This window comes from Eptatretus burgeri, chromosome 2 (assembly GCF_056783735.1).
Source record: "Eptatretus burgeri isolate ZD-2024b chromosome 2, Ebu_testis_v1, whole genome shotgun sequence".
NCBI lineage: Eukaryota > Metazoa > Chordata > Myxini > Myxiniformes > Myxinidae > Eptatretus > Eptatretus burgeri.
The window spans coordinates 75,573,433-75,586,857 of record NC_140962.1 but is presented as its reverse complement, the minus strand read 5'-3'; the positions used below and the strand labels follow the sequence as shown (position 1 = coordinate 75,586,857).

The 13,425-nt window shown below is 42.0% G+C and overlaps 1 protein-coding gene across 3 annotated transcripts in view; it reads left to right on the top strand.

The window, feature by feature from the left end:
• Positions 1 to 1,564: 1,564 nt before the first annotated feature.
• The window catches only part of LOC147032358 (uncharacterized), a 76,488-nt gene continuing 64,627 nt past the window's right edge, over positions 1,565 to 13,425 (top strand). For all 3 annotated transcript variants that reach the window (XM_085869910.1, XM_085869909.1, XM_085869908.1), the window contains exon 1: positions 1,565 to 1,778. In XM_085869910.1, the coding sequence (XP_085726036.1) occupies positions 1,691 to 1,778 (88 nt within the window). In that variant the 5' untranslated portion in view covers positions 1,565 to 1,690. The remainder of the gene's footprint in view (positions 1,779 to 13,425) is intronic.

Below are 13,425 nucleotides of genomic sequence, written 5' to 3'. Positions count from 1 at the left end.
TCTGTCTTCTACCGACTCCTCTCCAGCCTTGCCCCCTGCTCTCTCTGCGATTTGTCCCCACCACATTTCCACAGGGCGCTCAAGGTCCGCCAACAACCCCCTTCTGGTAAAACTACCAAAATCACGAATCACTGCTCATCTTCACTCTTTCATTCCTCTTTTTCCTGCCTTTGGAATAAACTTCCTCACTCTATTCTTTCCCATTCTTCCCTCCAGGCTTTCAAAACAGCTGTTCACCACCACCTCTTATCTTCCCCCATCCAAATCCTCGATCTTTTCTACCCCCGATAATCCACCCAAGCCCACTTCCTTCAATTCTCCTGCTTTCCTTCCTGAAAGTCCCTTTAATGTCCATCTTCCCCTCGCCATGTTCCCCGTCCCATCCCCATCCCTCTCCCTTCCACAGTTCACCTGTGTCTGTTCCCCAATGATTTGTCCCTTCCACTCCCGCCCCTTTTGTCTCATGCCTCCTTGCTGTGAGTTGTGTGTTAGCTCTCATACGAGCCTCGACCAAGGTATACAAAAAAAAAAAAAAAAAATAAAAAAACCTGCGCCAAATCACGATGCGGATCATACAGATAATCCGCTGTGGCGACCCCTAATGGGAGCAGCCGAAAGAAGAAGAAGAATAAGATATACAGGATAGATACATATACATATATATATATATATATATATATATATATATATATATATATATATATATATATATATATAGATATATATATATATATATCCTGGATATAGCCTGGTGTTGGCGCAGTGGTTAGGGCAGCGGCTTGGGATCCAAAAGGTCCTGAGTTCAAGCCCCGTGAGGCCACTGAATTAATACACCAGGGGGTTGACTCAGCCTGTCATCCTTCCGAGGTCGGCAAAGTGAGTACCAGTGTTCTGGGCCGGTGTATACCCCGGTTAAAATAGGTGTACCATATCCCTGTGTCGTAAGAGGCGACCAGGGTTGCGTCAGGAAGGGCATCCGGCGTAAAACATGTGCCAAATCACTATGCGGATCATTCGGATGATCCGCTGTGGCGACCCCCAACGGGAGCAGCCGAAAGAAGAAGAAGAAGAAGATATATCCTGTATATTTATCTATATATATATATATATGTATATATATATATATATATATGTATATATATCCTGTATATATATCCTGTATATACATATATATATCATATATATATATATATATCATATATATATATATATATATATATATATATATATATATATCCTATATATATCCTATATATATCCTATATATATCCTATATATATATATATATATATATATATATATATATATATATATATATATATATATATATATATATATATATATATATATATATATATATAATATATATATACAGGATTCATCCCAACACAATGAGAGCAGTCGCAAAATTGCTAAGATGTATAATGATGTTATTTGACAGCTCGGCTGTTTACGTGTTCTTTTCAATTTTTCATTCTGAAACATATTTGAGGAAAATCTCTCAAAGCTCGTTTTAAATGACTAGATTTTGCTTTATAAAAATATCAACGCCTAAAATTCCCGTTCGTAGCTTGTCCGAGAATCGGCGTTTGGACTGGCGTGGTGTGCGCTTCTTTACGCACCGTGAGAGTGCTGGGTTAGGCCGGCAGTGCGAGCCAGGCGAGTTTTTGGGTGCTTTGTGTCGATCATTATGAACCAAGACCCGAGATCATCAGTCTTCATGTCGGACTCTGATGGAGGTGTTGCTGACGAGTGTGAGGAGAGCTTTGATGTTCGAGGTAACGTATCTTGCGGATGATTTATTTATTTATATATCCTGTCCTATTTTCATGGTGATGATGATGGTGCGTTGTACGATTATCCAGGCACATGTTGCTGCTCGAATGTTATCGCGACTCACGGTGCTGAGTTTTGGAGAAATCACTTCAACTTTGAACAGAACTTCGTCCGGAGTTGTTTTCCTTGGTAATTGTCTGAATATTTAAGGTATTTGTGAGTAGGTTGCGGTACTTTTGTAAAAAAAAAAATCTTATGAAGAATTTTCTCGAGGACAAACAGGGTAACGTGATTAACTTTGGACTCGTTGATGTGAAGGAAGTGTCGGCGTGCCTCGGTGGACAAGATAAACAGTGGATTTAATTAATAAAAAGTTTCCCACCGACCGTGGGAAAGTTTCGAGCGCGACACCGACAGAGCGTCTTATTTCTCTTTCGTTCTTTTCATTTCCCTTTTTGCGTCTCTCGATGACAAACGCACTTTGTTTCCGACCGCAGTAAACTTGCTTATCAAGGTAAAGTTGATAAAACCCATTGTTCATCTTGTCTGCTGATGCGGGCGAACATGAACCTTCCATTGTAACGGATTAACCGGTGCCCCCATATTATTGTGACTCTTGAATGGTTATTGTACAAGTCCCACTATAGCGTTGCATCGTGATGTCTGCACTATTATGCACTTATTTATTTCATGGAAAACTGCTCGATGAAGATGAGAGTCGGTCTGCGTAGGTGACAAAAGAATGAATTTTTTTTTTCCTCCACCGAATGTTGACAAGGCTCTGCAAACCGCAGTGGGAGAGGGAGTCGAGTGATGTTCCCCATCTTCATCCGAACATGATCCCATCTTCAAAGCGAGTGATATCAAACGACCACTCTTTCTCTTACTTGGAGGAATGGCTCAGGCCAAAAATGTCACGTCGCCTTTCCCACGGCGGTTAGCATACCTCTCCATCATTTGAGAAACAATGCATTGGACTCCACAATGAAATCTACACAATGGAACCCACACGGCCAATTCATCCCTTCACTCGTGTGCCAGATCTGCGATTTTTAAAAATATTTAACCAGTCTTGTATTTTCCTTCATCTCTTTGAACCGTGAACTGAAAGTAATCAAACAGAACACCAAATACTACATTGGAGTCATCAGAAGGAACTCAAATATGCAAAAAGCAAACATGGAGTCATCAGGAGGAACCTGGATAGGATTCGGGTTTCAGCTGCTACTCCTCTACCCCATATACCTATCCAGGCACGGCTTAGTGAGCTTTACAGAAAAAAAAAGTTTTTGTAAGAATTCACTTCTAGTCAGATAGATAAATTAGGAGTAAAAGATAAATTGGTTTCTGTTTCGGGATCTGCTGCACATATTGGTTCAATCGGCAATTGCTCTTTCCATTTCATCGAAGCTAAGTTTCCCGGACCGGATCTGTCATGTGTTTTATATTTACCTCTGTTCCCACCCACCCCTGTCTGTCTGTGTCTTTCCCCCACCCCTGTCTGTCTGTGTCTGTCTGTTTGTTTGTCTGTGAGCAGGATCTCTCAAAAAGTTAGGGATGAAGTTGGACAAAACTTGGTTGACAGGTTGGGTGTGTGGTCAGGATGAATTGATTGATTCCATTTTGGTGAAGATCTGGATCCAGATACGAGAATTTTTAATTTTTATTATTTCTCTCCGTTAAGAGATGGGGCAAAAAACGATATATCGCATTATGTTTCTAAAAGTTAGGGACGGATTATGACAAAACTAGGTGGGTGAGTTGGTTAGTTGACAAGGATAAGCAGATTATATTTTGGTTCAAGTCTGGATGCAGATCCAATCCATCAGTGGGACACAAACCGTGAACTGTTCAGCCTGGTGGAGGTATGCGCCCGACCGAGTGCCATTCTAGTTTTGACTCTGTGTTGCTCTTTATGTTTTCATCCAGTTGTCCATGTTAAATCATACTTTGTGCTGTGTTGTCAAATTTGCGTTCATGTTTGCGCTGTTATAATCCTCGGAGAGCTGGCGTGCAAATTCTGTCTATTTTGAAGCCTTATTCCACGATCCGCTTCTGTTCTGCCAAATATTGTTCTTTCAGCCTCCTCCTCAACTGTATCCTACTAGCAGATTACCCGCCCTATGGGCGATCTTGTTCCAAGCATGCAACACATTCTTCTGATGCATACCTTTATTTGGGTGGTGTATAGGCAACTGACAGCTCTGTATAGGCAAAGAAAAAAAAACAACCCAGGTTAGGTGCAAGAAGCAAACGTACCAACTGCTTATAATTCAAAACATCTCACAGCACTGTAAAACAATGGGACAGGAATATTATACTGTAAATAGTGGACACTTGTAATACCAAGGAAAACCTGGATGCGGCACTACATTATACACATTTACTTGGATAATTTGTGTCCTCATCCCTCCTCTCAAGACCACTGGCAAAGATAAAACACTCCAAAACATTAATTGGGGTCTTGCTGATCCTATGTAGCAAGTCTGGATGTAATCATCCAAAAACTGAAGGAGGAGTAGCGTGACAAACAAACACACAAACATACACACAAACACTGGTCCGTGAATTTTAGTAAGGATTCCAAGCCTGGTGTTGGCTTCGTGGTTAGAGTGGCTGGCTTGGGATCTTAAGGTCCCGACTTTAAGCCCCATTTCCCACTGAATTAACACCAAGTGGGGTTGATTCCATCCTGTCATCTTTCCAAGGTCAGCAAAATGAGTACCATTGTACTGGTATCGGAGCACTGCATCATTGGCATAGCCGTGCCCCCAACAAAATCATAGCTTCCTGCCATCATACCCAAGAAGAAGAAGAAGAAGAAGAAGAAGAAGAAGAAGAAGAAGAAGAAGAAGAAGAAGAAGAAGAAGTAGTCAGGATTCACCCTCCTCACTTCAAAAAAAAAATGTTTTTCACTCTAAAACATGAATTTAAATCTGTATGTAATGCCTTCTGCCTTTATTTCCTGTCTTTCATTCTTCATCTCTTCCTTTTCTCCATAATCTCCAAACAATCTTCCTTGAATGAAAAGCTTCTTCCTTCTTCCTTTAAAAACTTTTAAATACATTTTAAAATGCTTCGCCTTCCTTATTTCTCTGTTATGAGCATGCCATGTGTTCTTCTTCACCACAATCTATTTCTCCTTTTCTTCACAACAATTATTTTCCAAGCCTGTCTCTCACCTAAATGCTTGGTCCATCAACCCTCCTTCTGTACCTACAGCACCACCTTCAACAATAATTTTTCCACCCATCCTGTGATCTTTGTCCAGAATGAGAATCTTGAGAAGGCAATTTTACTGAGGTTGTCTGCTTAGGAAAATTAATTCCACTTCATGTCCTTTAACTTGCCAACCCCCTCCATGTCAGTACCCTCCCCCACATCTCATTACATGCCTGTGTCCTTCCATCCACATCTCACCTATGTGTCCCCCTCTCCAGCATTCCTCCACTTAATGTCTCCTGCATGCCGTCCTCCCTCTACCTCCTCAAAACTTTCCCCTCCCTCTACCTCCTCAAAGACTCCCCCTCGTCTCGCCTCCTCCAAGTTTCCCCCTCATGTCATCTTTTCCCACCTCCTCCCACTCCCTCCCAGCTTCCACCTCATCCCACCCTCCTCCTGTCCAGCACCCTCTAATCTAAGCTTCCACACCCCGAATACCAATGCCTCCTTCCCTGTCCACAACTGTCTGCTACTCAAACATGCCAGCCCTCTGCTCCAATCTGATGTCTCTCAATTCAGGCTGCTGCTGATAAACTGGACATCATCCTTCTGACTGCAGATGTCCTTGACTCCTGAGTGTCTCTCCCTAGCAATTTCCTCCTCCAATTTGATAGGCTTGAACCCTGCCCTGACGGCGGAGTTGCACTTCACATCAATAATTCAATTTCACACTGATCTTACACCTCCAAACTCCCAGGAATACCTTTGGCTGCGACTACCCCTCCGCTCCCACCTCTTGTTTGTATGTGTGTTGTACCATCCAAATAGTGATGACTTCATCTACCTCTCTCTCTCTCTCTCTCTCTCTCTCTCTCTCTCTCTCTCTCTCTCTCTCTCTCTCTCTCTCTCTCTCTCTCTGTCTGTCAGACAACATGGACTAACTTTTATTAACTCATCCCAACTCTTTCTCTATCTCGTATGTGGTGATTTCAATTGTCACCATGCAACTTGGTTGGGTGTTGGTACCTCTCTCATCAGCCATAGCACTTCAGCAAATGACTTCTGTGCCTCCATGGGACTGACTCAATCCATGAACCTTCCATCTCAGAATTCTCCCAATGGCAAATCCTCCCTTCTGGACTTGATGATGACCAACTTCCCTGCTAATGTCTAATGTTCTTCCTCTTCTCCATTTGGTTCATCTGACCATGTGCTTGTGAGAGTCGTGCTGGAGAGTCTGGCAGTTCACGCAAGCTGATTGGCAGGGACTGCAAGCAGACGATTCTTTTCAGGCCTGGTCCCCCATATATACTGCCCCTGATGTTAACTCTGTCTGGAAATTTTTCCACAGATGCCTGCGCTCTCTCATGCACAAATTCATCCCATCTCATTTTCAATTATCCTATCTTCTTCCCACCCAAGGTGCACTGAATCCTTTGGTGAGGCAGTTGCTTTGAAACAACTTGCCTTCTCTTCCTGGAAGGAAAACCCGATTGAAAGCAATCAGACCATTCCACAAAGCCTGCAACAAGTGTCTCCACAATCAGGAGAGCCAGAAAACATCATCGGTCAAATCTCAAGAGTGAATGTTCAAACTTCTCTCCCTCCTCAAAAACTTGGCTTGGCACCTTGTTAAGTCAGTCTCTGGTGTATGAACCCCCTCCATCCTTTCATTCACTTCAAATGACACCACAGCTGACTGCTCTTGGGAAGGCGGAATACCTCAGAAGGAAGGCCAAATTCTGTGTTTACTTTCAAATCTTGTAGCCCCAACACCCTCGCTTGTCTGTACCTTCCACACCCCCCTACCCTGCCATACCCTACTGCTCCTGGACTCTGTGTCTTTTGCACCTGAGAAGGTTAAGTTTCTGGCAACCCTCAACTGTGATTCTGCAACTGGACCAGAGGGCATCGGCTCACTTGTCCTAAAAACCTGCTTTGCTGCTCTTTCCCATCTTCTTTCTGTCCTTTCCACCCTGTCATTTGTGTTATGTCATCTTCCATCTGTTTGGAAATCTGCTATCATTGCATTACATAAATAAGCCTGGTGTGGGCTTAGTGGTTAGGGTGGCGGCTTGGGATCCAAGGGTCCTGAGTTCAAGCCCCGTTGGCTGCTGAATTAACACCAGGGGGTTGACTCAGCCTGTCATCCTTCTGAGGTTGGCGAAATGAGTGCCAGTGTACTGGTCCCGGTGTATGCCCCGGTTAGAATAGGTGTACCATATCCCTGTGTGTCGTAAGAGGCGACCAGGGTTGGCGTCAGGAAGGGCATCCGGCCATAAAACATTGCCTCAAGAAAAAGCCAAAACCCCTGCACAGCAGGGAAAAATGGCTGTAAAAACGGTCATTGCATTACATAAATAAGCTACAAAAACTTATTTCCTTAAAACTACAGACCTATCAGCTTATTTCCAATCAGCAAGGTCATGCAATCCATCATTGCAATTTATATGAAATCCTTCCTTTTCTCCACCAGCCTCATCTCAGATCATCAATTAGGATTCAGATCTGGCCACTCCAGCTTGGACATGCTGCTTCTCCTCTCTCAACAATGGATTTAGGCTCTCGATGAGACATGACATCAGGGCTGTCTCTCTGGACATATCTAAAGCATTTGATTCAGCATATCTGGCATCCAGCGTTGCTCTCCAAACTCTCTGCCGATGGCATCCAAGGATATCTCATCAAATTGCTTACTTTCTTCCTCTACTCTTATAGCCAAAGTGTGGCTCTCAACTGAATCCTTTAATCTCCTCTCCCTGTTAAAGCTGGAGTGCTCCCAAGGCAGTGTGTTGGACTGGGCCCTGCCTCCTATTCTTGATCTTGATCAATGATCTCTCTGATTCTGGAAAATCCTCTTTTTCATGGAGTACGATAGTATTCCATATAGAGGGATGATATGGGGGAAATAATGACCACCCCTTCAAATGTGTACACAATGATACGCATATAAACTCCAAAAGAGTGAAGTCATAAGCATTTAAAAGCCATAACTTTTATTCTTGAGTGTTTTCTGAACAACCCAGACTTAAAAAGATGCCAAAATACATTGCAAAAGTACCACTTTGGGAGATCGCTAAATCGCCAATTTGTATTTCTTCTCGTTCCACTCTCAAAACAATGTAAAACTGTAGCCCAACCTATCTCGTTAACTGCTGAAGCCATGATGGCGATTCCAATGTGAGGAAGTTACTTTGTCTCTGGGCTAGTGCATGCAACACAAAATTAAAAAAAATATATAAAGTATTAATCGTTTTATTATGAAAAGATATCAAACGCAAATGTGGACTCAACCAAACCAGGCCAAGATTGTGAGGGGGAAATGGACACTGGACAAATCCATTCCAAAAGTGATACATATCCAAACCATCCCCAAAATCAACTGAAACACGTAATAAAACAATTTAATAATGGATTTAATTCAAACTAAAATAACAGTATATATATATATATAACATTGAGCATTTTATGACTTGCAAGAAGTAAAAAAAATAAAAATGTAAACATAGAGAGATGAAATCTCAAAAAAACAACTAAACAAGGTGTGAATGACACCACATTACGATTCCACAATATAACACCACAATGATTTTATGGATTACCATCATGACATCTTTTGACATTTCAGCACCTCAAGAGTCTCTGCAAAGATTTCACTCAAGCTCTGACTAGGTCACTCAAAGACATTTATCTTTTTCTTTCTTAGCCACTCCAGTGTAGCTTTGGCTGTGTGCTTTGGGTTGTTGTCATGCTGAAAGGTGAACTTCCATCCCAATTTCAGCTTTCTTGCAGAGGGCATCAGGTTTTCCTCTGGGATATTTCTGTATTTTGCTCCATCCATCTTCCCTTCTATCCAGACAAGTGCCCCAGTCCCTGCTGATGAGAAACATCCCCATAACATGATCTTGCCACGACCATGCTTCACAGTCAGGATGGTGTTCTTTGGGTGATGTCTTGTGTTTGGTTTGCGCCAAACGTACCATTTTGCATTTCGGCCAAAAAGCTCCATCATGGATTTGTCAGACCACAAAACTTTTTGCCACATGGCTTCAGAATCTTGAGAGTGTTTTATTGCATATCTAAAATGAGACTCAAGGTGGGCTTTTTGAGTAATGGCTTCCTTCTTGCCACCCAACTGAACAGGCCAGACTTGTGGAGTGCTTGGGATATTGTTGTCACATGCACACAGTGACCAGTCTTGCCATAAAGGCATGCAGCTCTTTCAAAGTTGCCATTGGCCTCTTATGCCTGGTATTGGCTAAATGGTTCGGGTGGTGGGTTTGCAATCTGAGGATCCTGAGTGCAAATCCCACTCGGCTGTTGAATTAAAACCAGGTGGGGTTGACTCTGCCTGTCATCCTTCCGAGGTCGGCAAAATGAGTGCCAGCTTGCTGGTGTCCTGTGTTGGAGTGACGACCCGTCCAGGATTGTACCCAATAGCCAAGGAGACTGCTTCGGCAGCACCAACGCTCTGAGTCTGGTATGGCACAGAGTATGGTCCCAATGGATGGATGGATTGGCCTCTTGGTGGCGTCTCTGCTTAGTCTACTCTGCTTTTTCATCCAGTTTGGAGGGATGCCTGATCTAGGCAGGGTCTTGGTGGTACCATACACCTTGCACTTCTTAATGATCACCTTGACTGTGTGCCATGGGATTGTCAAGGCCTTTGAAATATGCTAATACCCATCCACTGATCTCTGCCTTTTCACAACTTTATCCTGGAGGTCTTTTGAAAGCTCATTTGTGTTCATGGTTGAGTCTTTGCTGTGGAATGCATTACCCAGCGGAGGAAACCAACAGGAACAACTGATTTTATTCTGAAATAATCTGAATCACTGCAATTTAACACAGGTGGAGGCCAATTAACTTGGTGTGTGATTTTGAAGGTGATTGGTTACACCTGAGCTAACCCTAACCCGAACCCGCTGTTGGATCACCGCCATAATCACCGCCATGTCGAGAGGCAAAATGCCCGAGTACGCTCGATCAGATGATGATGAGCTTATTTACAATTGCAATTATAAGGAAGGTGAATACTTATCCAACCAAGATTATGCTGGGTGTGTATTTTTAATTAATTTTCTGAAATTTGTAGAATTTGTTTTTCACTTGGAAGTTGTGGGTTACGATGTGTAAATAAAGGTAGAAAAAGTCTCATTTCATGCAATTTAATTCCAGGCTATAAGGCAACAAAAGGTGAAAATTTTGAAAGGTGTGTAGACATTTTATAGGCACTGTATGTACCTGGTTATGTGTTTGCTTTATATTTGGTTGTGGTGTTTCCGTTTTGTCGTCAATTTTTGTTGTTGTTAAATGAACTCTTATAATGAAATGACAAATGAGTAGCATTGTATTAAGCCTGTGATGGTTGTGAAATCTGTCTCAAAAGGAAGGATCATTTAAAATTTGATTTTGCATGCAAGATATATTTTGAGAGCCTAGTTATTCTCGAGAAAAATATCAGCCTTTCTGCCAAATTGTGGAAGCTAAAAGCAAATATTGTCATGAAAAAAAGATCTTTTTTCAAAAATCGAGTATTGCTACATTTTCGTGTTGTCAAAATTTTAATTTTGCATTCTTTGTTGAAAAATGCATCGTGAGATAACAAATGTAACTATGTAAACTTTATGACTTCTGCAGAGGCAGCCGTGATGGGCCTTGATTGACTGAAACCCTTTTTTCCAGCTTTATTGAATGTAGATGGCATTTCTTGTAGATGCCATTTAGTGCCAATCCCAAGGTGCTCTGGAAGCTCGTGAGATTACTCTTTCAACCACTGCATTCCTTGTGGGGATAGTTTCCCTGTGATTGTATTTGAGAGAGCATTCAAGGATTTTGATCCAGTAATGAAGGAGTAGTTGCATACTAAGTGAGCTGTTGTGGACTTGAAGCTTTACCAGACTTGGTGGCATTATAGTTATAGCGTCATCTCCGAATCTGGGAGGTCGGTGGTTTGAATCACGGCCATGTCGTATCAACGACTTTAAAATGGCACATGCTGCTTCCTTGCTTGATTCTAAGCATTTAAAAAGGATAGAGCACAAACGATCAACCATTGCACATGTTCGATGGGGGCTGATTGCTTCCTGCTGCATTGAAGTTCCAAGTAAAGGAACTCGTATTAAGTGTAACTAGAAGGTTGGGTGTGGTTCTCAACACAATGCCATTGATTTTAATTCTGGATGGTACAGCTTGTGGTGCGAGAACGAGTTGAAGCTTTTGGAGGGTTGAGTTTGTGCAGCACATTCTTTAGATAATACACATTGCTCCCCTAGATTGTCAGAGAGACAGGGGTTGGATGTTTTTTTGAGATGGTGATAAGCTGATTAAGTGAGCAGCTTTATCCTGTGGCAGTCAAGCTTCCCAAGTGTTACTTCAAACTCTACCACTCAGGCAAGTGGGGTGTATTCCATAATGCAATGGAAAACTAATCTTTATAATGACTTAAGTTTGTCTTTTTTGACATAAAAATAAGGACTACTTTTTCTCAACCAAATGTTGAGGGAGGTGTGCTGACTGCTGTGGGAATGAAGATGAAACTTCAAAGTAGGAGAGATCTTGTCACTTTCAAAACAAAACTGCTTTGTCCAAAATGTAATTTGCCCCTTCAGGTCATAATTCCACGTAGTCGTTTGAAACCACACTGAAATTGTTGTATAATACAATGCTGGTGAAAGTGTTCAACAAGTTGATTGGCATCTTGAAAATGAAAAGTAAAAACCAAAAAAAAACTTCAAATTTTGAAGTTCATTTCTATCTGCTGAAGTTTTATTTGAAATCGGAATTGCTATGGCTTGTTTAAGTGAGGATGGAAGTGTAGATGTAGATGGTACATTGAGGCATTGATGAACCAAAGACTGTTGAACTGGATCTAGGAAAGAAGTTGTTTGTTTTGCTATTGATTGACTGGACTGCCTCTTCACTCACAGGTAAGAAGTGATCCAAATAGAATTGGAAGTGTTAAATAGTGAGAGAGAAAGTGCAGGATTATCCAGAGCTTTTTTTCCCCCATATATACAAAATTGAGGATCATGGAAGAGCTCAAAGCATGTTTGCATACTCTACTGTAAGTACTTATCTTATCCTGAGAGCCAGAAACAAATTTGCTGACTTGAGAAAAACAGTTTCTAGAAATGGAGTTCCATTTGATACGAGTTCCCCCACTCCAACTCTGTCCTCTACTTCCACTTTCTTCTTCAAGTCCCCAACCCTCCCAACTCCAAGTCCACATAATAGTCACCAACTGTTAAGGCTGCTGAGGTTTATTGGTGAAGTAAATCGATGGAAAAGTAATTATACATTGACAGAATTGACAATAGTTTGTGGTTATATATATATATATATATATATATATATATATATATATATATATATATATATATATATATATATATATATATATTTTTTTTACTTCCGTTAGAACCGACGACTCTGAGCCAATACACCACTAGTGTGCACAGCAAAAATGCACATAACTCAAAATTGCGTGAGTATTGGTATTTGTAAACCTCCACATACACTGTTCGGACCCAAAAACTCTTAAATGAAGTATTATTCAGCATTATACGTACTGTGGTGATGACTTTTATCCCGTTCAGAAACAAACGCGCAACTTGCATTTATATATTGAAGATGGATTTATTGCAAAGGAAGATGGCTTTTTGAAATTGAGGCTTTTAAATTTTATTATTATTATATTTTTTATATACAATGTCGAGGCTCGTCTGAGAGCGAACACACAGAACGTACAACAAGGGGAGCAGGGGACGAGAGGTGCAGGAGGGGGGAGGACAAAACTGGGGAACAGAGACATGAGGAGATCTGTGGAGGGGAGAGGGATGGAGCAGGGTACACAGGGTAAACAAGATGGACACTACAAGGACTTTCAGGTCCTTACACAATGGACTTTCGGGAAGGTGAACTGACGTTTGTTGTGATTTAATAAGTGAACAGCGATGCGTTATTTTGAGAGAATGTAAATCGGCAGTCAGTCACCAGTTTAGGATCATCTGGAAAGTGTGAAAACAGATTCGTCTACACTACTACCACTACCCACCTGTTTCAGCCTGTCTTGGTTAGACATGTTGCGTGTTGGCAATAAAATTTGACGCTCGCAATTTGGGGGAAACGGGGGGGGGGGTGGGTTGCTCCCTACACCCCTGGTCCGAATCCCGTGAATTTCTCTACGGAGGCCGAGGGGCCGAATCGCACTCCTGACTACCAATCTGTTGTCGATTTGAACCTGTAAATTTTGTTAATGGAGGCAGAGGGGTTCGTATCTCCACGACTGACACCAATTTGTTGTGGGCCGGATATCGGCGACGAGCGCGACCGCGAGATAGAGCTGCAGAGTTGACTCCACCGAACACCCGGAATTCAGATCGTTACCCTCAGATAACTCCGAAGGTACGAGTCCCCAACAGGACCGTGAATCGTCAATAAATCAACTGCGTGGGCACAGGGTTATTTGCCAAACTTCAAAATACC